The sequence below is a fragment of the Oxyura jamaicensis genome, chromosome Z (genome assembly GCF_011077185.1).
Source record: "Oxyura jamaicensis isolate SHBP4307 breed ruddy duck chromosome Z, BPBGC_Ojam_1.0, whole genome shotgun sequence".
Classification (NCBI taxonomy): domain Eukaryota; kingdom Metazoa; phylum Chordata; class Aves; order Anseriformes; family Anatidae; genus Oxyura; species Oxyura jamaicensis.
The window spans coordinates 20,991,275-21,014,469 of NC_048926.1; the positions used below are offsets into that span (position 1 = coordinate 20,991,275).

Here is a 23,195-nt window from a genome sequence, read left to right on the forward strand (position 1 = left end):
GCTCAGTTGTCATACAGCACAATGACTGAAAAAACAGTGTGACAGCTGGCTTCTGTAAGAATGTACTGGGTCTGTCTACATTGTCATACTGGCACAAGGAGGGAAAGACCAAGTTTAACTGTATCTTTACCAGCAACAAAACCTACCCTAACTATTGCATAGGTTTCTGTACAGATTCAGACAGCTACACTGCAGGCAGTGCACTTTGGCACCTCGATTTGAGCACTCCACTAGTGTGCTTTATGTGTACCACAAGATTCCAAATACGTGAGAAAAATTCATAGAAAAGGCCATTTTCTATGCACTAAGTGCATGTGTTTACCAAAATGATTGGTACAGTTCCCCTCAAATTAACCATCCTCTTCGATTAAAACAACCAAAAACATAGGTCACTTTTCACTCCAGTTAAACAAAGACAGTATAACCAAGCTGCTTCTTAGATAAGCCATCTTCTACCTGAAGTAAAACACGCCTTTTCCTGTTCATTCCCCAGTTAGATCTGCACAAAGTGAAAACACATATGGTAGACATATACTGACTGACCAAAACAAAAACAACCACCTATAAGATTATTCCACATCTGTTCTACACCCAACAAAGCTAATGTTTAGTTTTTTTAATGTAAAAGCAAGCTCTTCTGTGCTCCCCTCTACTACAGGCCGGTTCTGTTTACTTCCAAGAGGTATTCAAGCTAACACATTACTCTGCTACAAACAGATATTGTAGGACCATAAATAGAGGCCATTGAGGTTTGAGCTTATCATAAAGTGAGCAACCAGTTGCAGGTAGTTCACTGAAATATTCTTGACAACGGCATATAAGGAGATTCCTTATTACAAAAGCCTGTCATCCAGTTTTGATGATACAGTGTCTATTGGCTAATCTTTTCAAGCCATTTCTAATGAGAAAGAAAGAGCTTATCATCTCTATTGCCTGAAACTGAAGAGAATGGAAAACATTTAGAAAAAAAGATTAAAAAAAAAAAAAAAAGTAGTACTGGTCAGTTTCTCCTTTCTATATTCATTACTTCAGTGTTGACAAGTCTTATCCATATTTGTCTTGGCAGGCAGAAAGACTGCATTATGTTATTAGGAAATACTAGTCCAAACAAGTAGTAAAGTCCAATCAGTAGTAAATCAAGAAATGAAGCCAGGAGAAACATATTTAACATGCAATTACCATAACGCAACATAACAAGATAGGTAGATTTTATAGTTCCATGACTCTGAAGCAAAATGCTTAAGGAGATGTCAACAAATAAATATTTAATAAATATCAAAAATTGCTACTATTTGCGTGATGGAAAGACAAGGCAACAGTTTTTCATTTGCTAAAACAAAATCACACTGTTAAAAAAGTTCCCAACTCTTCTGAGCCTTCTAAAAGCACAGCAGCCCAAACCAAGGGCATGTAATCCTGTCATTGAAATGAATTGTACAGACTTGAATTCTGTAATTGAATTATTCAAATTTCACTCTCAGCTTAAAAAAACAAAAACAAAATCAGCCATTTCTCTCTATAATTCGAAAGAAAAAACTTGCCATTCAAAAAACTGAGTAATGCCATAAAAATCATATCTAACCATTTCAAAAGCTATAGGAAAGCCAAGAATATCTTTTACATTGAAAATTACTACAGTGAAAAAAATGGCCTGAGATTATCAACATACAATTCATACTGACTGAATTACTGAAGCTGGGAATAATTTTAGCTAACCTACCTGTGCTATTTGACATAACTGACCATGATTAACCAGGATGGTACTGAGAGTTAAGTATGTGTTACTTTGTTAAAAAACAGATTAGCAACATGCATACCATTAAACAGTTTGAAGTGAGCATCTCTATATTGCTATATAATTTGCCTGTAACTCTAAACGCTACTACTATTTTCAAAATTCAGCACAATCTTCCTATAAAGTAAGCATAACTTGGATAGCTCTTCAGGCTGCTTTTTTGGGGTAAGATCTACGAAAATGAAAATAAGTTAAAGTGAAAAATGAAGACTAACTTTCTAAGTGCATTTGAATTGTAAAGTACATTCACAATGAATACATCAAATTTTGCCATTAGACATTTTTATTGTATATAACAGTAGAGCAGCATCTCTACCTTGCTGTTGCCAAAATATATTCATGACGTGGGGACCAAGACACTGCCAGTACTTCTTGCCTGTGACCTACAAACAGTAAGAAAAAGCTTATATTATATTCTAGGAAAATATTTATATTTATACACACTATTTTACATAAATGACTAAAAATAAACCAAATGATTAAGTCTATAAAACAGACCAATCCAGAACAATAATCTAAATTGCCTAAATTGTAACATATATTTGGATTTTGTGAAAACAATTTTGAGCTAGAGATTACTCCCCTTTCCTCTTCCTCACATGGGACTGCAATAAGCTAAACATGAGGCATAGAGTATTATAGATGTATAAGTTTTGATAACAAAGATGGTTTTATATGTGCAAAATACAATATTTTGCACTGTTGTTGAGACTACTTTAAATATCATTATTAAATTTTAGCACTGATGTTCTCAAATGCAGAAGAAACATTACTACCGTTTTTCAGCAAGTCTTTACAAAATATTTAACAAAAAATATATACTTATGCTATAAAGCTTTATTCAGCTTACCCTTAAACATTCTGCTCTTGAATTTGGGGTAACCCTTATTATGTTCTAGAAATTAAGATAAATGTTCTCTTAGTGGTAACATACCCAGTGCAGCTTAGCGGCAAGAAATATATATGTAAACTTCACAAGTTAGAAAGTTTCAAAAACATCTAACAAATACAGACAATAGGAAGTCTGGGTCAACCTAAATGCAAAGACTGTAACTAAACTTCACATAATAATATAAACACACTCCTGAAAAATAAAGTCATAAAAATACATTCTTGCTATGCAGTTTAGAGCTATGTGAACCACCTTGATTCTGGTGCATTAGTTGGCTTTCCTTTACGTGACCATATGTGTAAGTTCTCATCCCTTAAAAAGTAAACACTAGGAAAATACCGGATTTTAGAAGTTGTGAATATTATTTGCTTTTTACTACAACCTCCTAAATATACTGGGAAATTCTTATAAAACACCTACATACCTGCTATTAGACAGTGCTTTGTAGCAAAGTAACACTAGACAATAAGGGCAAATTCTTATTAAGTGCAAAAAGTAATACATTACATAATAAGAAAAACCTATGGCTTAATAAATTAGATAAATACGAGGCATTAGGATGTTATTCTTCTAGGCTAAGTAGTATCTTAATTTTTATCGATACCAGTAAAAAAATATGCAAGCATCTCTACAGGATATTTTGTTAAAAACAGTGACTTTTTTGTTCTTTAAAACAGAAACACCCCAAAAAACAGCATACCCCATATTGAATTTATGTGAATACAAAAACAATACTATTAATTAGTAATCACTATTGATTAGATCATGAAAGTGTCCCAGCATTCATAATAACTATTCATTAATTAATATCTGTATTCTCCAATTCATTACCACTAGACTAACACCCAGAAGAATCTTTTTCACTGTGCAACTTTCCCAACTGGCACTAAATACATTAGTCATGTTACTTACAAAGAATACATTGTATACAATGTTTCTTTATAGGGCCTAGTTTACTCAAAGTAGTTATTGTTTAACATTTATGTTTCAGACTAAAAGTACCCTGCAGAATGTGAGAACAGGATCCAGACTTCAAGTCACAGAGCTGTACTTTGGGGCTTTTGGTACCAACTGTAAACAAGAGAAACAAAAGACAGCTGAAAAAATACCGTAATTGGAAAGAAAAACAACAATCTTAGCAGTAACAAAGAAGTAGAAGAAAATTTTAGCTGCTTAACTGTTCATTTAATGAGAGTAACAAACTCTGTAACATTTACATTTTTAGTGCAAGTAAATTTACTATCTAACAAGTACTGTTTAGTTGGACCCAATATGAAGCCAACCACTTAAATGACTTATTCTGTTAGGTTTAAATAATCTTTATAAGCTACTTATGTACTTAAAGGTAACTTAGTTGTAACTAGGAATTTTCATCTAGAAGGTGAATGGAATAATGTATTATTTCAGAAGAACAAATGAGAATTCTCATCAACACCATTCAACCAACTGAAATGTTTTCTTCAACAATGTCTTTTTTATGAAGACTGAAACTATGTAAGAATGTCAGGAGGAGAAAAAGTTCCAAATATTACTTGCTTTTTACTATAACCTCCTAAATATAGGGAATTTCTGGAAAAAACACTTACATACCTGCTACTAAACAGTGCTTTGTAGCAACTGGAGACATATGATGGCTATAGACTGTTCCCTCAAAGTGAAATACATCTGCAGGCTGATAATAAAAATATTAAAATAATCAGACTGTAAATACGTTATCAGAATGTAAATCCTCACAATTAAGTATTTTTTGAGTCACAGCTACAAATGAGGCTAATACAAATACTACTATTTGCACACTAACAATAACTCCCCTAGTTAGAAATCCAATCATGTAAACATTGCGAAGTAAGAAAGTTTGCTTTCAACGCTAGACAACTATGCCAGAGCTGGGAGGAGACCCAGAAGAAAGTCCAAGGAAACTGGCTGATCAGAAACATGAATTCAGAGGATTTATGGATTATCATAAATTAAAAGTAAGCAAAGAAAAAAAGAGCAAAAAAGAAAGCTGCAATATGGAGAAAAAGTTAACAAGAAAGAGGTACTCAGCCTAGATCTAAAAGCCCCTTGTCAATGCACAAGCCTCGCATGCTAAATTACATTCCTAGAAATAATTTGTATTTATAAAAACAACAACACACAATTAGCCACTTTCTCGATGTTAAAAATTAATGAAATATTATATTGGCTTTCATAATCAGTACAATGAATTTCAGGTATCATTGCTTTTGTTGTCTAAGTCTGTATAGAAAAAAACTAATATTCACACTAAGTTGTTTGTGTTTAGTGGAAGAACAGGTCAATCAATTAGCTTCATGTGAACATTGTGTCTTGTAAGTGATGCTCACAAAACCACCTACCTGGAAAATGAACTGACCTCTGCATTTAGGAGGAGATTTAGTGACTGCAAACATATCTTCGCACCTCACAAAAAAAAAGTCTGTCATCCTAGGAGCATAACTTATACTTTTAATTTTTCATTCTTTCACTGTGCATTGAAACAACAGTCAAATAGCACCAGCGTAAACCCATTAATACTGGAAATCCATTAATATATGAATACTGGAAGCACAGTAAACTGCTCTGCAGAATTCATTGTTCAACAGTTAGGTGCTAGGATTAATGAGTCATCCTAAAAGCCTACAAAAACTGTTATCTTTATTAAAGTCAGTTACATTGGTTACCATTTTCTTAGTGGCTTCTCTCATTCTCCACCAATTTTTAGAAGAAGTATCCGTAGCATTTACAACAACAGAATTTTGGACTTAATGACCCAGTGAGTTCATTTCAACCCCATGTGACTATTGCTCTCCATATGAAACACTTTGTCCTCTTTATTTCTAAATGTCAAGAAGATCAGTCCTTCAAAAGCAGTATTTATACCTTGGTTACTTAACATAATTAGCCCTGCTGTATGCTGCTGTTGCTACACAACACAACTAAATAAACTGGAGAGGAAAAGAGGAGGAGAGGGGAAGAAGGGGAGAGCAATCCCAGAGAACGAGCTACACCTTCAGACCAGTGGACAAATTTGTTTAGCATAAATAAACTAACTGTATTCCTGTTCACAGCAAAAACAGAAAGGAACTGTCCCAAGGGCTCCATGCTCCCATACAGTTTAAGCACTCAGGTCTTCAGAAACAGGCAGCTACACACCAATGAATGCATGAATGCCAGAACCATGCCACCCACAGTTCTAACAACTGGCTGTTTTTCATCCATCTAAATGCTCACTCCTGTCAAGCTCTGGGTGAACTGCAGATATGAAATGAGTGACATGTATAAAAAGAAGCCTAAAGATGCAGAAATTCTTTCTTACTTGTAAAGTATTAGTATCCCAAATTTTCAAGGTTTTATCAAATGAGCTGGATGTAAACATGCCAGTATCATGAGGATACCACTGGACTGTCTCCACACTGAATCTATGTACATCAGGATGGTTCCTAAAATAAAGTAAAAGATTCCAGTTGGTTTGTGTCTTGGTAATTCACTTATTATACTTAAGTTTTCAAGACAAAGTAGTTACTTTGATGCCTCAAATTTCAATCTACCAGTGTAAACTGTCTAACAGAGTCCTTATTTCAGCAATCATTTTCAAAATATGCTATCTGTAGCATACCTCAAATTAAGATACTCAGTCTAAGGCATAAAAGGCATTAATGTCTTTTGAAATTTTTCAATTCTTCTGCTTAAAAATCTAATGTTTAATTATAGGGCCTAACACTGCAAACATCCCACTACTACATTCCATTGGCTTAGAACCAGATCCACTGAAAAAGACAACCACATAAACGGTTCAAAAAATTCATGATTATTAGCTAATAATTACAGCTAAAGTTATTGGAAATTCAGTTATAATAAAGTCACCACACAACAGTAGATTAAGTTACTGAGAGTTATTTTTTTTTTTGCATTCACAGATATAAAAGGAGGAATGATATAAAACTTTCAACTCAACAGTGCATAGTAACAAAATGTAATCTAATTAATAATAAATTAACAGTGCTGGGAAGAAGGGACACCAGAGCCAATCTTTTTACAGCTCCAGGATATGATTCAACCAGACAGACTCTGAACAGGACAGGCAGTTCCACATACCTGCTAGGCCACTCATATCTGAGCTGCATCCACATGGATTCAGCTTCAGGGCCCCATACCATGCTCCAAGGTTCAGAAGCACCATACTGTTGTGGGTTAACCCTGGTAGCTAAGCACCACCAGAACTGCTTGCTCAGTTACTCATTCTCCCCAAGTGGAATGGGAGAGAGAATTGGAAGGGCAAAATGAGAAAACTCGTGGGTTGAGATAAGAGACTAGTAACTCGAAAGAAACAACTGAACAAAAAGAACTAACAACAAAAAACGAGCAGCACAAAAGCAATTGCTCACCACAAACCGCCCAATGAACAGACAGTCCCTAGGCAACAGCAGCCCCTGGAAAACTACTCCCCCACACCTGCCCCAAGTCTTTATATGATTTTATATGACTTTATGTGATATGGAATACCCCTTTGGTCAGCTCAAATCAAGAGTAAGGGCTGCATTCCCTCCCAGCCTCTCATCCAGCCCCAGCCTATTCACCGAGGGAGCACAGTGCAAAACAGTGAAAACCTGTATGCTGTGCAAGTCCTGTTCAATGACAACAAAGACACTGGTGTGCTATCAACACTGTTTTGGTCACAAATCTGAAACACAGCACCATGCAAGCTACTATGAAGAAAAATAACTCTATCCCAGCTGGACCCGGTACACATGCAAAGTCCAACTGGCTCTTTCTGGAGCTAATGAAGGGCTCACAGGATTTCTTCACTCCAACTCTTATCTGTACATTGTTCTTTCAAGTCTCCTGGCCTCCAAAGTGACAACTATTGCCGGGGTATCATTGTGTAAATACAGATCCAGATCTTCTGTATAGATCTGGCACTACACCTAAGCTGATAAACATTTCTGTTTACTTAGGTTGCTAGAAAGCACAGAAGGTATCTGAGTGTCTCTAAATAGAGTCAGCCTGAAGCCAGCACTGACAATACTAAGAACTATTGAGCAATTATTGAGCTTAGTTTAATAACTCCTCATTGGTTATCTCTAAGCCATAACCCTACAATAGCCTGTTACCTTTTGCTTAGTCTAGCCTGATTCTGGGCACCTATTCTAGAGGGGACCAGGGTAAATATCTTCAGTATCTGTAGTGCCAGGAAATTAGGCCTGACTCAGTGTGAACTTACTCCTGCAGAGGCATTTGCACACACCATGCAGAAAAATATCAATTCACTGTACAGAAAAAAAAAAAAAAGGAAAAAAAAAAAAAAAGAAGAAATTCGTGGAACTAATTATGCTGGTGCAGTACATACAAGTGTACAGGCCTGGACTGTGTTCAGTACTGCACCAAAACAGTCAGTTCTCCCATATTCCCTCTTGAGAAGCTCTGCAGAAATCATCTCTGTCTGGCCAGGTTTAGTCATGGCCATGTGCCATTCCACTTGGCCTCATCTCTTGAGGTTGTGTATGTTTCTAGTTCATTCTAAATGCAGTATTTTTCCCCATTACTCAGGATATCCCAACCTTTGATACAAAAGAAAAATATAGAAATAATTCTACAGATGGTAGTGTCACTGTCATTCATCTTGGATAGGTTTCAAATATAGGAGAAGACCCTATACAAACCATGTATTATCTAGAAGCTGGTACCGTTCAGTTGCTCTCAAATGTCAGTTTTTGTTACGTGACAGCACGAATTGTACGAAACCAGGTAAAAGCTCAGTGTGTTCATGCCCAGCAGAGCAAGGAAAAATGTAAAAAAATATTTTTTATTCCGATGATAGCCCCTCATTCTAGATAGGAAACATTGGGTATCTTGCAGTCTACTGTCTGGAATTATCTCCTCTAATGGTCTAAACTACTGGACCCTCAGCTAGCCCAGGTCAGAAGCTATTAAGAAATACCTTCAAACGGCACGTTAAGAGAGCTTACTGTTTAAGTGAATTTCATACCAGAGTTGCCTTGTGCCCTGCAAACTTGGAGCACAGACAAACCTTTGCAATACATAATTATCATATGTTTCAAAGATAGGAGCCAGATAGTCAGATGGGAAGTATTTCTCACTGGTAATTATAAATTCATTTATGTCATGAAATCTGCATGAATGGTATTCTAATATCTGAAGCTGTATCTGCAGTTAATTAAGCTACAGTAAGTACTTAAGACATACCAGAAAGCTACACGAATACTTGGAATAAATAATTTGAGGCAAAAACCTTGCTATGGTTACTTTAAGAAATAATAACAACAACAACCCCATAATTTAGAACACTGTGCTACACACACTTAGATTTGCTGCTATGATTTAAACTCCTATACAAGTGATGAGAAATAAAAGACAAATCTACCCAAAATAAACACCTGCTCAAGAAACAGACTGCCAACTTGCTATAGTCATAAACATAATTTTTAAGTATGGAGTGCTTCAACATACCAGACTGAGAAGTAAACAATGGCTTGATTTTAGCACAGATTTATATATATATATATATATATATATATATATATATATTTTCTATGTGTTATCAGCACACATTTCTTCAGTATGCTGTGTTCCAAAATTTATTTTAGTTTTGGGATTCAGGGATATACAGTCATTACTTGTTCTTAATTACAGTATTAATTTATTTTGTTTAACAAGTCCCAGCCATCAACACTTACCAAATACAGCTTACTTGCAGTAGATTCTTTTCCTACCCATTTGTTTTGATGTAAGTTCTAAAAGTCCTTTTTCTTTCTCATGATCCAAGGTAACAATCTGTTACAAATATGTTCCACTCTTGCTGATCTATTCATGAAGCTCTTAGACCTCAACTAATCTGAAGACTAGAGAAAAATAAGGGAAAAATGTAGCTACTGATTTTTTTTACAGAGTTGGATAGATGTTGTTGTTACCCTCATATAAAGTTCTAGCCTATGGGAAAACCTTAATATCTAAGCACAAGGAAAAAACAGCTTTTGCTAGAGGACAAAGCCAATATTGTAAGACCTTCCTTGCACGGAGTTTTGAGTTTTTATACTGATTATACAAGCATTATGGTAGTACCCAGTCTTCAGAATAGCATGTCCAATATTTGTCAGTAATGAATCTGTCCTCATTCAAACATGTTCTTAAAAAGTTCTGCATTAATTACTACTAGACTTGATGAACTTAAAATAGCTACTTGTAAATCTGGGAGCAGGGAGAGGGGAAATTTGACACTGTTACCCATGATATCCTTGTCTCTAAATGGCAGAAACATGGATTTGATGGATGGACCACTCAGTTGGTAAGGAATTGTCTGGATGGTCACATCAAAGAGTTGAGGTCAATGGCACAATGTCCAGGTGGAAATCAGTGATGAGTGTTGTCAGTATTGGGTCACTAACGGTCAGTACTGGGATGGGCGCTGTTTAACATCTTTGTTGGTGACATTGACAGTGGAATTGAGTGCACCCTCACCAAGTTTGCTGATGACACCAAGCTGTGTGGTGCAGTCAACAAGCTGGAGGGAAGGGATGCCATCCAGAGGGACCTGGGCAAGCCTGAGAGGTGGGCTTGTGTGAACATCATGAGGTTCAACAAGGCCAAGCACAAGGTCCTGCATTTGGACAGAGGCAATCCCAAGCACCAGCACAGGCAGGGTGGAGAAGGGATTGAGAGCAGCCCTGAGGAGAAGGACCTGGTGGTATTGATTGACAAGAAGCTCAACATGAGCTGGCGATGCATACTTGCAGCCCAGAAAGCCAACCATATCCTAGGCTGCATTAAAAGAAGCATGACAGCAGGGAGAAGGAGGTGATTCTGCCCCTATGCTCTGGTCTCATGACACCTCACCTGGAGAACTGCGTTCAGCTCTGGGGACAGCACAAGAAGGACATAGAAGTATTAGAACAAGCCCAGAGGAGGCCCCCGAGGATGATCAAAGGGCTGGAGCACCTCCCCTACGAAGACAGGCTGAGGGAGTTGGGGTTGTTCAGCCTGGAAAAAGAAGGCTCCAGGGAGACCTTGCAGCAGCCTTAATGTACCTAAAGGGGGCCTGCAGGAAAGCTGGGGAGGAAAAATTTGTCAAGGAGTGCAGTGATGGGACAAGGAGCAATGGCTTTAAACTTAAAAAGAGGGCAGATTTAGATTAGATCTAAGGAAGAAATTATTTACCGTGGATGTGGTGAAATAGTGGCACAAGTTGCGCAGAGAAGCTGTGGATGCCCCATCCCTGGAAGGGCTGCTCAAGGCCAGGCTGGATGGGGCTTTGAGCAACCTGGTCTGGTGGGAGGTGTCCCTGCCCATGGCAGGGGGCTGGAACTGGTGGTCTTTAAGGTCACTTCCAATACAAACTATTTTGTGATTCTAACTAAAACCCACAACTGTAAATATTTCTTTTTTTCCAATTAGCTGAACAAGTTACACAAAGGTTATTTTTCCTTTACTTAAACACATAATTATTCCAAGATGCATATATGTTTTTAATGCAAGTAATATTTCTAAAACCGTCATGAAGTGATTGCCTCATAGCTGATTGCATAAAGTCAGCAGATTTTAATATAAACCAGTAAGAAATCTCAAGGGTGAAGAATTGTGACATGGAAGAGGATTTATTTTTCTTACTGTTAGAACATGAGACCAGAGCCCTATCTCTGGCCATGGTCTACATCAACGCAAACCTCTCTACTTTAGTTTTCGTTTGAGCACAATTAATCCTTTCCATTTTAACTGTCAAACTACCAGAGATCTGCTCAAACAGTATCAATGATGAATAACTGTACATGCATAGTAGCTCTTAGAACCAAAAAAAAAAAAAAAAAAAAAAAACCAACAATCTCAATACTTAGTAAATCACATAAATCATCACAATATTTCTTGCTTTTTTTTCCTTGTATGCCAAAAACATAAGCCACAATCCAGTCCTCAAAGATTTCTGGCACTATTTTCATGTCTTCTGTAGCCTAGAAATAGGAATGCACATTAACCTGTGAATTTAGTGCTAGTCTCTCAACAGATATCACTATGAACTTTTACAAGAATTTCTGAGTACATACCTTCCCACAGAACAAAGTGCTTTACATGTGTAACTTGGTTTTCTGCTCAGGTTTTCAAGGTCGTAAAGTACAATAACACCATCTGAACCACCTGATAACATGCTGAAAGGGTAAATAAAGCAGTGAAGTTATATGTATGATCTCTATTTGATCAATATAAGTTCAGAAGTAAAATAATTTGCTATTACCAAAAGACAGTGAAGTGCTTAAAAACATGTTTACCAAACTAAAGTATATACTTACTATCTTCCCTCAACAGGCTCAATATCAAGGCTGTTAATACCATTCCCATGTATTCTTTCCACATCTCTATCTTTATTTAATTCCAAACTTAGAACCCTTAAAAAGAAGAAAAGCATAGATGAACAGTAAGAACAACAGATCTTTAAAATGACGCTATGTAGTTATAAACAGCTATGAGCGTATTTTCACTCTCCTCAATGCATCTAACTCATTCCCATCTTTTTTCTTTTTTCCCCAAAATTAGACTTGCAGACACAATACAAGAAATAAGACTTGGAAATAAGACTTGAAAATTTGACATTAAAAGTATTTTATTCTCTGTGTTGTTTGGAGGGTAAAATGGAAGTATGTATGTAAAATAGGCTCAAAAAATACCAAAGCTGCACTTGGGGTCAACGTATGAAGCATAAAAACAGGAATGTAGTTTAACAATACAACATAGGGTAAACATTACAAAGTATTTGTCACAGCTGCAACAAATATTAGTTACTTAGAAGCCTCAACATGCCTTACCATTTCTACTTGGAACTATGGACATCTAGTGGACAGATGGGTTTAGTGTAACAAATTAGAGTATTGCCTGTCACGGCACAATCTTTTTGTGTTATGTTTTCTGCAGCATCAAATAAAAACTGTGCTCTCCACATGGTGAAGCTTCCCTGAAACACCTTGGAGCTGTGATTAGTATTTTCTAATATTTTCTATGAGAAACTTATAATGTTGCAGGCAGACCCCTGACAGCATGCCTATAGACACGCTTCAAGAGCGGTAAGTTCTTTAAGCTCTTTTAAAATATGGGAAACAAAATAACTTTGTTAGGTTTTTGACTTGTACAAGATATTTAATTAAAAACTTTTGAGTTCAAGATTGAATTTAGTGAAGTGATAAAACCCCTTCAAGAAATGTTATAAATCATGTGTCTTGAAAAGGTAGTTACAAATGCAACCTGCTGAAGAATGTAAAATATTTTTTTCAAAACCAAAATGGAAACGTTTAGGAAGGAGGGTTAGGTAAGTGGTTAAAAAGGTTAGGTAAATGGTTATTTGAGTAATGTAAATTCTGCACACAGTGTTTCCTTCTCAGTGCTGAATGACACGTGAGGGGAGAGAAAGCACGTTTTGTCAAGATGCACAAGAGAAACGAGCTTCCTGAATTACAGCAATTCCACCATTTACAGTTTATTTTCCTTTACAGCGACAGAGCCACAAAAGCCCAAGTGGGGAGGCACAGGTGGGTAAATCAGCGGCACAAATCCTCCCAGCTGGGAGGATGCTGTTAGGAACCGAGCTGCGGTTGGCCCTACCAGATTTATCTTCGAAAAACAGCCGCGAATCTTATTCCCTGATCAAATATTATCGCGATATTCGCAGGAGCCCCGACAAGCCCCTCCGTCCCGTCACCGCTCCTCCGCCGGCCCCAGCGCTGCCCACCGGCAGCGGCGAGCACAACGCACGTGAGGGCCCCGCCGCCGCCCCGCGGGCAGCGCCGGGCTCCCCTCGGCGGGCTCTCGGCGGCCTCCCCGCCCTCGGCCCCGGCCCCCGGGCCCCGCTACCTCCGGGTGGCCTCGGCGCGGCGCAGCCGCAGGGGGTCATCGAGCCCGGCCTGACGGCCCGACAGAAACCCCAACATGGCGACCCCGCGGCGACATACGCCGCCGATCCGCCATCTTGGGACCGGGCTCGCCGGGGTTGGCCGAAGGCGGGCGGGCCTCCGCCAATGGCGAGCGGCGTTGCTGGCATGCCCGCCGCCGGCTCTAGGGGCGGGGTGGAGAGCGGCGGCGGGGCCGTTTGGTGACGGTTGGTGACCGTTGGGGGCCGTGGTTGCCGTTGGTTGTCCCGCCATGAGCCGGGCCCGTCAGGCGCTGCGGGCTCTGTGCCTGCGGCTGTTCGGTCCCGACAAGGAGCTGGCGGGCACCGACCAGTTCGGCAACAAGTACTACCGCGTGCCCGAGCACGAGTCCCCCGCAGGTAGGCGGGGCAGGGCCGTTACCCGCGGGGTGTGGTGGGGAGCGCAGCGGGTGTCTGTCCGGGCGGCTGTTGTAGGGCGAGGAGGAGGTGCAGCCCGTTAGCCAGGAGGTTTAGGGCACGGCTGCCAGCCTGGAGCGGGGAGGTAGGTTGCAATGGGCTCTTGTCGTTACTTCTGAACTGTTTTTAAGTGCACTCCTGCGTTTGTCTTCACTGCGCTTCTGAGGAAAAACGATTTTCTCCGTTTATGACTCTATTTGGGGAACCTAGGTGTGCTTACAGTACGTCTTCACATCATTCTTAATGGTGCACAACCACGGTTAACTGACGGAAGGTGTCACCATTGAAGTTGTGTGAGGGAGTGTACGTGCCACAGTGTTTTACAGCTATGTTTTCATTCCCTACACAGGCTTGTTTATCAGTTTGCTGTACTCCATATATTTTACATGATCAATTCAACCACAACACCCCAAGGCTGTGGAGACTCATTCCATATGATATTCTTCAGAGTAAAAACAGGAGTAGAAGCAGAAGGTTTGAGGCTGTGCGGTCACTGAAATCAGTGCTCTTCCTGAAATGCAGGGGGTAGGGATGGCACACATCACCCCTTCAGATACATGTAATGTCTTCTAGAGTAATGGTGCCTTCCATGTAGTTCCCTGACTTGTTTTACTGTACAGCTTTTGAAGAACTGGCAGTGACTTAAAGCAGGTCTGCTTGAACAAGTGTTTGGGAAGATGATACGCATGCCCTTTTGTCAGCAATGATTATTCTGGGTTAATACAGCAACGTAACAATCCCACGCTTCCTGTGTTTTGTATTTGGTCTTCTCACTACTGGGGCTTATGGTGACTTTGAGAAGCATACAAAAGTATGTTAAGGAAAGCAGTCGATATTCTGCACAGCTTTGTATTAAGGTTTAGAGGGCTTCATATATCGCAGGTGGATGTTCACAAGAAGAAAACTTCTTTTACTCAGAAAGTGTTCATCTTTATGCTGAAGGGAAAGAGAGCCAAAAAAGAATCCATGAGTATCAGAGGGGTAGATACAGAGTTTACTGCTACCAAAAGAGAGAGATCTCTTCTCCCTATTTTCTTTCTCACTGCTGCTAACTTTTTATTTATTTGACCTTCCTGCAGAAAACTTAGTAAAATGATTTAAAATGACTTGAAGAATAAGCTGCAGGCTAGAGCTGGGACAGAAGAGAGAATTAAGACGATGAGCTGTTAGATAGGGTAAGGTTATACAAGTTGTCTTGAAACAAAGTCAAGAGCTATCATGTTTACAGTCTCACCATACAAACTTCTTTACCATGTTTACTTCAGTTTTCCTTGATTTTCTATTAGAAAACTTGCTGTTTAGCTCTTTTCAACTTCCCATGAGCAGACCCAGTTAAATGGATATTGCTTGAGGAATTTTAAATTAGGAATTTTAAAATAATATTAAAAAACAGACAAAGAATAAGTATCTGGCAAGGGGCTAATGTTTTATTCACTCTTCCCATGCTTCTCTTCTATTTTTAGAATGAAAGTAAGGGAAGGGTTATAATTTTGCTCTACAAACTGAAATCTGGGATACTAGAAAGTAATACCACATCTTTCATAAATGTCTTAATTCACAGAGACAGTTCTCTCTTTTTGTCCTTCATATGTAAATACAGTACAGGAGAGTGTACATGGAAAAATATTACTAGGCATCTATGTGAAAATATTTCTGATAATTCTGTTTGATATTTATCTTATTGATGAATGCTTACAGGGCAGTAATCTTGGCTTTTTTTTAAAAAAAAAAACCTCATCATCAGCAGAATGAAAGAATTCTGAATGAAGTAAGCAAGAATTCCCCCCTTAAAGAAGTGATGGTGGAACATTTTCATGAATGTGTTTATACTTTGCTTTTTGTTCTGTTGATTTGTTCTGTATTATACGAACTGATGGAACTCGCTGTTAAAATCAGACACACTTGACCATAGTATGTAGGTTATAACAATTATTAAGGAAGGAGGAAATAAGTAGAATGAAAACAGTATGCTCTACAAAAATGGCCTTCAGTACATTCAGAAAGTGGATAGAAGAAATTCTGTGAATATCTAAGAAGAGTATAGGTGAAAAGGTGTGTAGGACACATAACTCCTTCAGCTGTTAAGTCCCAGTACACATTACCCTGCTGTGGATGGTGGCTTGGAAGCAGAGCAATAAATTAATGTGGCCAAATCATGGACTTTTAGTGACCTCAAAAAGACAAAGTGCTCCATGAATCCAGTTAACTGTCATGGGTGCTAGAGAAATGGAAGAACAAATAATAACTCTTAAATATATTCACAAGATTATGAGTGAAAACTGACAAATTGTTTTTACACAAATTTAACAAATTGTTTATGTTCTTAATCAGAATTGTTTTCTAAGTTGATAATGCCTTCATGTCTTTTTTAGAACATTTTGTATGTAAAATTTAACTGTGAATTATGAATGTGCTGTGTGGGTGCACAATAGGTTGGAAACTTTTGTCAGAATAGTCAGAAATGTTGCCCTGTGACTTGGAGGGGGATATCCAGGGAGATAATCTAGCTGTTTGGTGACGTTCTGAACTACTCAAATTTTTTACTAATGATAAGAATGTAGAACATGAAACTATTTTTATTAAATTTTAAGGATGCAGAAGGAAATGGAGAAGTTGTGATCATCTTATAACAGGTCTAGAATTCAACTAGGTCAAACTGTTTATTTCTTAAAAAAACATAGTGGAGTTGTTAAAGACTTCTGACAGCATGATAAATGACAAATTATCTGTAATAGAGCATGTACGATATTAATAATATTATAAATTTCAATTCCATGTTCTCTTAATTTGGGTACCAGTTTTCTCTGTGTTCAACTTGTAGGCCAGTGTCTATTTTCCTCACAAAGCAGACTGAGTCGGGGTATTTGTTGTCATTAGTATTACTTCTTTTGAAATTTAGTCTTCAGCTTAGCCTCTTGCAGCAATCTGTCATTACTTTGTATTATTTGAATGTAGGAGATTTTATATCCCTTAAATTTCCCCAGTTGACAGAGACTTATTTCTGCAGTCGTATCTTCTTACTTCTGTGGATAAAGATCCTACTCATTTTTCATATGGTACAAGAAGAGAACAGGTAACAGCCTTGGTCTGATCCAGAGCAGGAAATTATGCTGGTCTTGCCTCATGTTGGTATTATCTTGGGGCTGAGGATAATGTAGTGATTTTTTCACTACCACTCTGTTTCCTCCAGGAAAGTGGTAACAGGTAGTTCCAGCAACTGCCTTGGTTGTTAGTAACGGTAACATGCTCTTACCTTACAGAATTTGTGATGAGCATTTTGTGTTGGTCAGACTTGTGTACCACAGGATCATACCAGCACTTGTGGGCTTTTAAAACCAGTAAAACATGGATGATGAGGAAGGAAATTTATTTTAGTCTATAGAAACTAAAATGTGTACATGCAGAAATTTTCTGAAGCTCCATTTTCAAAGAAATTAGGAATTTAGGTCTGGAGGATAAATGTACCAAGTGCTCTTTTTGTGTTGAAGAGCACTGTTTGTTGTACATGAAGAACATCTGCAGCATATACAACTCGTATGTTGTGGGGGATGGGAACAGCACTGAAAAGAAAATTATTTCTGGAGCAAATACTGTAGAAAGACTTGGTTGTTGTGTACAGGTTCCACTGAGTGATCCCATTCAGTGTGTCTGTGCCGTACTGTTGAGTTTTAGCTCCAGCAGGTGGCTCTGTACCATACAGCTGCTCTCTCACTCTCCCCAGGTTGTGTGGGGAATAGAATCAGAAATGTAATGGTGTGAGGACTCATAGGCTGACACAAAGATGGCTTACTAGGTAAAGCAAGACCCACATGCGCAAGCAATACAGAATGGGGAATTGGTTTATTACTTCCCATCAGCAGCCAGGTGTTCAGCCACTCCCAGGAAAGCAGGACTTGTCATACGTAATGGTTTCTTGGGAAGACAAATGGCATTACTTAAAACTCCCCACCTTCTTCCTTTTTTAACCCGAGTTTTTACTGCTGATCACAGCACCACACGATGTGGGACACCCCTTTGGCCATCCTGGGCCAGCTGTCCTGGCTGTGTCCCCTCCCAGCTCCTACTGCACCCCCAGCTCCTTGCTGCAGGGCAGCACGAGGAGCTGAAACGTCCTGGACTCTGTGCAAGCACCGCTCTGCAACAACTAGAACATGGGTGTGTTATCACCACTATTTCCATCAAATGTCCAAAACACAGCAACATACAAGCCTCTAGGAAGAAAACTAACTCTATCCCAGCCAAAACCATAACACGAGCTTTTTTGTTCTCCAGATTTGGAGAGACTAAATAGCTGTAGCACAGTGCTGGGCCAAATATGCTCTATGCCTTTGTACGGTACCTGACTAAATAAGCCCTTGTAGAAGGAGAGTGCAAAACAGACAGCTGCTGCTTTATCTTTGATTTCCTGTGCTTGGTAGGTCTGCTGGGTCCCAGACCTGGGGCTGGACTGTTTCAGACAAGCAGAGAGATTCTACCTTGAACTGGACGTGAGGATAGACCATTTGTAGTAGTATCTATAGAACTAAAAGCCAGCTGCCAACTTTCTTTTGGCCTGTGCTAATGTCTCATGGAAGTTAGAATAGAAATACATGGATTCTATGGTACAAAGAATTTACATTTAGTTTCTTTTGGTTGTTCTCTCCTAGACACAGTTTTAGGTCCAGGACTCTCTTGAACCTTGGGGTTCTGTCTACCATTAGTAAGGATTGGTTGTAGCAGATCAGTGCATCTAAGGTCTTGGTGTTGACTTCCCTTGCACCTCAGTTCAGATGCAGTGGGACTGACGGTACGTTGTGTGGTATTTTTCAGGGACTTGAAGTAGGAAGAAACTCATCTTCTAAGGAAAGCCAAACCTTCAACACTATGGTGAAGTAGGTTTGTTTTGAAGAAAAAATGACTCTTTTTAATAACATTGTATAGGTGTTTTTCTGCTTTCTTTTTAAAGAAGATTACCCTTAAGTGATGACAATGATTAAGTATTACAACTGCATTGTGCTTGTCATGAGATGAGCATCCAGCATAACTCATTAACTCTGAGATGACTATTAAGATGCCAGTCCTGAAAGCAGATGCAATAGAAGCTGGGAGTAGACTACAGGGTAGTGGTGATTGATGACTCATTTTGGTATTTCAGACAAGTATTTCACTAAAAAGACTAAATTTATCAATGTAATGCATTCATTTTTCTTATTGTATAAGACACTGCCATGGCATTTCCATGGCATTGCTACATGATGAATTGTTTTTGCTGCAGAACATGGAGTGACTCTTAAAATGTTCATATATATTAATTACAAAACAAAATCTTCAGTTTATATTGACAAACTTTTTTTCTGTAGGAAATAACCAATTCCGTTTTCCATTGAAAAAGTTTATGGAGACTCTTCCTGCATTTTTATTAATAAACTGCTATAAAGGGTCACTGAATAATTTAAGATCAGGTGTATATATATATATATATATATTACCTTTTCTAAAGGCTGATTAATGACCAGTTTATATTTAACCTTTTCGTGTCATCTGTTTTAAGGACTAGTAGTTAAAATGAGCATTCCATAAAATAATAGCCATGTGCAAGTTATTATAAGAACAGTCGATTAGCAACAGAGGTTAGTTTCTGTAAATGCTTATGTATCAGTGCTAAAAGCATGGATCACTAGTTTTAGAGATCCCTGTAGAAAACAATAGACTAAGGTTAAACTTGGCTTGGAGCTGCATTGTGACAGGAATAGCTGGAAAAAGCCTGAAGTTTTTATGTCTTGCATAAACTGCACATTAGGGGGCATAAGTGGTCTGAGCTTGTGATGATCTGAGCTTTTAAGATGGAAGCTGACACACAAGACAACTTTCTCACTATTCTTGTAAATTCTATCTAAAACAATAGTGGCAATGTTTCTGTGGGAAACCTTTCTGCATGTGGAATACCCTTTTAACTTCACATTGAAAGTGTTTTTTTCTGAGGAACTGTTTTTCACCATAAAACAGAAATGTACAAATAAGAAAGAATCTGTACAGGAAAAGAAATAATTGCTCAATTCTGGGAAACATGTAGGATGTCCTGACTTCAATAGAAATATGTACATGTATTTAAAGAAAACAAACAAAAAAACATTCTGATGGAATTAAACGAATCCTGTATGACTGTTTTTGGTTTCTTGTATTTTTTCCTATTCTGTTTTAGTAGTAGTCTGTTGCCTTCCTATGCATCAGAAGCATAGAGCAGAATTTCTACTTTTTTTTTTTTTTCTTCAGAGTTTTCTATCAAATAAATCTGTTGCTGAAGGCTAGATTGAAACATTCCTGTAACGTTTTGTAATGAACAGGATAGAGGGGAAAGAACAATGTCTCATCACTAAAGCTTGTCTTCTGAGATTAGAGCTAATGCTTTTCTTTTGAATATTATGTTTCTTGCTAACATAAATGAAATCTGAGGAAGAGGCAGAAATTGATTCTGACAGTACAAAGCATTTGCAAACTGATTATTGAATATTACTGGTGTACATCCAAAAAGAAGTTCTTCAAGCTTATTTTTCAAGTCTGGTGGAAAGTTACAGGTTTGTCCAGATGGTGGCAACCGTTGTTTCAGAAACAACCTTTATTGGAAACTCACGGACTTGAGCTTTCCATTGAGACTGCATAACAGAAACCTAGCGCTAAAATAATTGTGTGTATGTGTATTCGTACAGAAATAAAACTTGCATTGCAGACTGCCAGCTTCTAGGACAGTAATTCTGGAATGACAAAATAGCTTTTCAGTCTGGGTGATACATTATTATGCTGCAAAGCAATTACACTGTGAAGAGCTTATTGCAGATTATAAAAGCATTAATATTTGAAAAACAGTGTTTGGGTGCAGTGCTAGGTTTTTGTGTCAGCTGCCAGAAGTGAATTGACAACAGGCGTGGTATGTTAATCTTGCCGACTTGAAAACCACAAATAGCAATAAGTAGTCATATGCACAAGCAGCAACTTGGCTGGGTTGGATCTCTGGTATGTACATTGATATTTTACTGAGTTGCTGATTTAGTTGAGTATGCTTGCCAGTGTTTAGTTTTATATGCTGAACACTTGTTACTTTTAATTATTCTGGTTTGGGTTTGAGAGCTTGTTTTCATACTTGCAGAGTGTGTGTTGTTTTTTGTTTATTTGAGATTTGTTGGGTCAAAAGTAAAAATGCATTTTAAATTTTCTTGCATTAATAACTTTCTCTTTTTATATATAAAGAAACAGTGGAGTACTAGGCAGATAAATGTTTTTAATATCTATAAAAATCTTAGCTGATGTTGTTAGTCACACTGTCTTAAACAGCTGCCACCTGCAGTGTTCTAAAAACAGCCCTTCTGGTGGTTGTTATGAACATGTTTCTCTAGACATTTTTTCTAAGAGGTAAAATAACTAACTTGTGCTGACTTGCTGAAGTTGCTTGCACTTTGTTTTCCTATCTCTATAATTCAAAGTAGCGTGACTCACCACATCACTCCACTCACTGTAAGTTAGCACAGGTGAGCCTGTTTTGAGTCCAAAGTGTCAGGAAAAGGCAGCTGTTCCAAGAATAGAAGGACAACTTTTGTTGCTTCCCTGTGGAAAAAGTCAGCAGCCTTGCCCATATTTCATCCTTGGAAAATGATCACTACAGAGATAAGAGTGTGTTGCAAACATGATCATATCAATCGTGACTGTCGTCATATTATCATATACACTGTATGGCTAAACTTCTAGATTAATGGGGAAAAAAAAAAGGAGAATTTTACTTATTTTTCTTGTTGAAGAAAGAGGAAAAAAATAAGAAAAAAACACTGTATAAAGCTCTAGGGTTTGAAGTTGTATTAGTAAACTACAGAACAGATCTAATGTACAGCAGAGACCTGAAGTATATCTAGCTGGTATAGGAAATGTTTCTCTAATATCCCTATTTAATTTTATTACTTATATGAATCTGGGTGAACAAAATTATAAATACTGTCCAAATGCTTTGTTCATTTTGATAGTTATGTGAAAATTTTTGATGTCTACTTCTGCTGGTAGCTTATTTGGTATATTCATTTATAGGATATAGTGGTTTATTAATGTGAAATAAGACTAGGAAGAAAACTAGAACATTTTAAAAATAGAGGGGCTATATTATTATTTTTTAAAAAGGAAAATAGAGAATAGAAAGTAAAGAGCTGAAGAAGAGAGTGCAGATGAGAAATAACAGTGAAAGAGAGGTTAAATAAAAGGAGCTGAGGAAGGCTGGCATGCTACCCTGTGGGCCACTGTAACCTTTTCAGTTTCTCCTGAAGAATAGAGAAGGTGGTAAGGAATTAGGTTTGACTTCTGCTTTGTACAATAAGCTTTTTGTATTCTTTATAGATCATCAAAATACCAAATGAAGTTTCTGTCATAAGAGGCCTGATAGTTTTAAGGTCAGATTTACAGAGATAGAAACAGCTTTACATTGAGGGGAGGGAAGAGTCATTTTCATGTTCTGCCTCTGGGTACAGGAGTTGCATAAAGAAGAAAAAAGACTTAAAGATGAGCATGACAGGCTGAAGAAATGGAAACAATGAAATAGGGAGGTAAAATCTTAACTTCCAGATGTCCTTTGTTTATGGCCATGTGCGTATAAAACATGAGGTTACCATTCTTCACTTGAAGTGAAGGACTAATGTCACAAACTTCTTCAGTCTAGATGATCTAAAAGGGAATCAAGAACAACTGCAGTCAGTATGAAGTTTGAGTCGAGTCTGGTCAGGGAAAGTCAAAGAACGGATGAATTCTGGCAGATGCCTGACAGGTGGTGACTAATGCTTTAGGAGTTAGAATATGCCACAAGCCTTGGAACTCATGAAGCATGTGGACCTACTGACATTTTGTACCTGTAAGAAGGATATTGAACTTGGGTTAGGGCAGGGGTAGGGGAAGAAAAGCTGGCCCCCAATCTACCACCAGAAAGGTAGAAAGACCATTGTAGACTTCAATTTTGGTGTTGAAAGCTGGTCATATTGAGTCACTGTTACTCAGAAAGACAGTGAAAATGTGTGTCAGTGAGAATGGCGTCACCTCAGCCAAAATGTTTTTGAATGTTATGGTTAATATAGAGAATGAATGGGGTAGCATAGTTATATAAGGGTCTTTGCTTCCATATGGTCAGTATTTGGATAGGGGTGTTGTTTGGAAGTGTATTGGAAGAAAATGCCTGTTTGGCA

The 23,195-nt window shown here is 38.1% G+C and overlaps 2 protein-coding genes across 6 annotated transcripts in view; one reads left to right on the top strand and one right to left on the bottom strand.

Moving 5' to 3' along the window:
* Nucleotides 1-13,670, bottom strand: part of ERCC8 (ERCC excision repair 8, CSA ubiquitin ligase complex subunit) — a 34,939-nt gene extending 21,269 nt beyond the window's left edge. Inside the window, exons 1-7 of one of the 5 annotated variants that reach the window (XM_035309258.1) lie at nt 13,536-13,670; nt 11,984-12,079; nt 11,741-11,842; nt 6,004-6,127; nt 4,278-4,359; nt 3,690-3,758; nt 2,112-2,178 (exon numbers count right to left, since the gene is read on the bottom strand). In XM_035309258.1, the coding sequence (XP_035165149.1) occupies nt 2,112-2,178; nt 3,690-3,758; nt 4,278-4,359; nt 6,004-6,127; nt 11,741-11,842; nt 11,984-12,079; nt 13,536-13,612 (617 nt within the window). In that variant the 5' untranslated portion in view covers nt 13,613-13,670. Of the gene's footprint in view, nt 1-2,111; nt 2,179-3,689; nt 3,759-4,277; nt 4,360-4,993; nt 5,109-6,003; nt 6,128-6,782; nt 7,130-9,382; nt 9,548-11,740; nt 11,843-11,983; nt 12,080-13,535 lie in introns of those variants that run through there. The other 4 variants (XM_035309260.1, XM_035309261.1, XM_035309259.1 and 1 more) reach the window with 4 other exon arrangements.
* Nucleotides 13,671-13,745: 75 nt separating this feature from the next.
* The window catches only part of NDUFAF2 (NADH:ubiquinone oxidoreductase complex assembly factor 2), a 60,734-nt gene continuing 51,284 nt past the window's right edge, over nt 13,746-23,195 (top strand). The window contains exon 1 of the mRNA XM_035309264.1: nt 13,746-13,950. Coding sequence (XP_035165155.1) covers nt 13,824-13,950 — 127 coding nt within the window. The 5' untranslated portion in view covers nt 13,746-13,823. The remainder of the gene's footprint in view (nt 13,951-23,195) is intronic.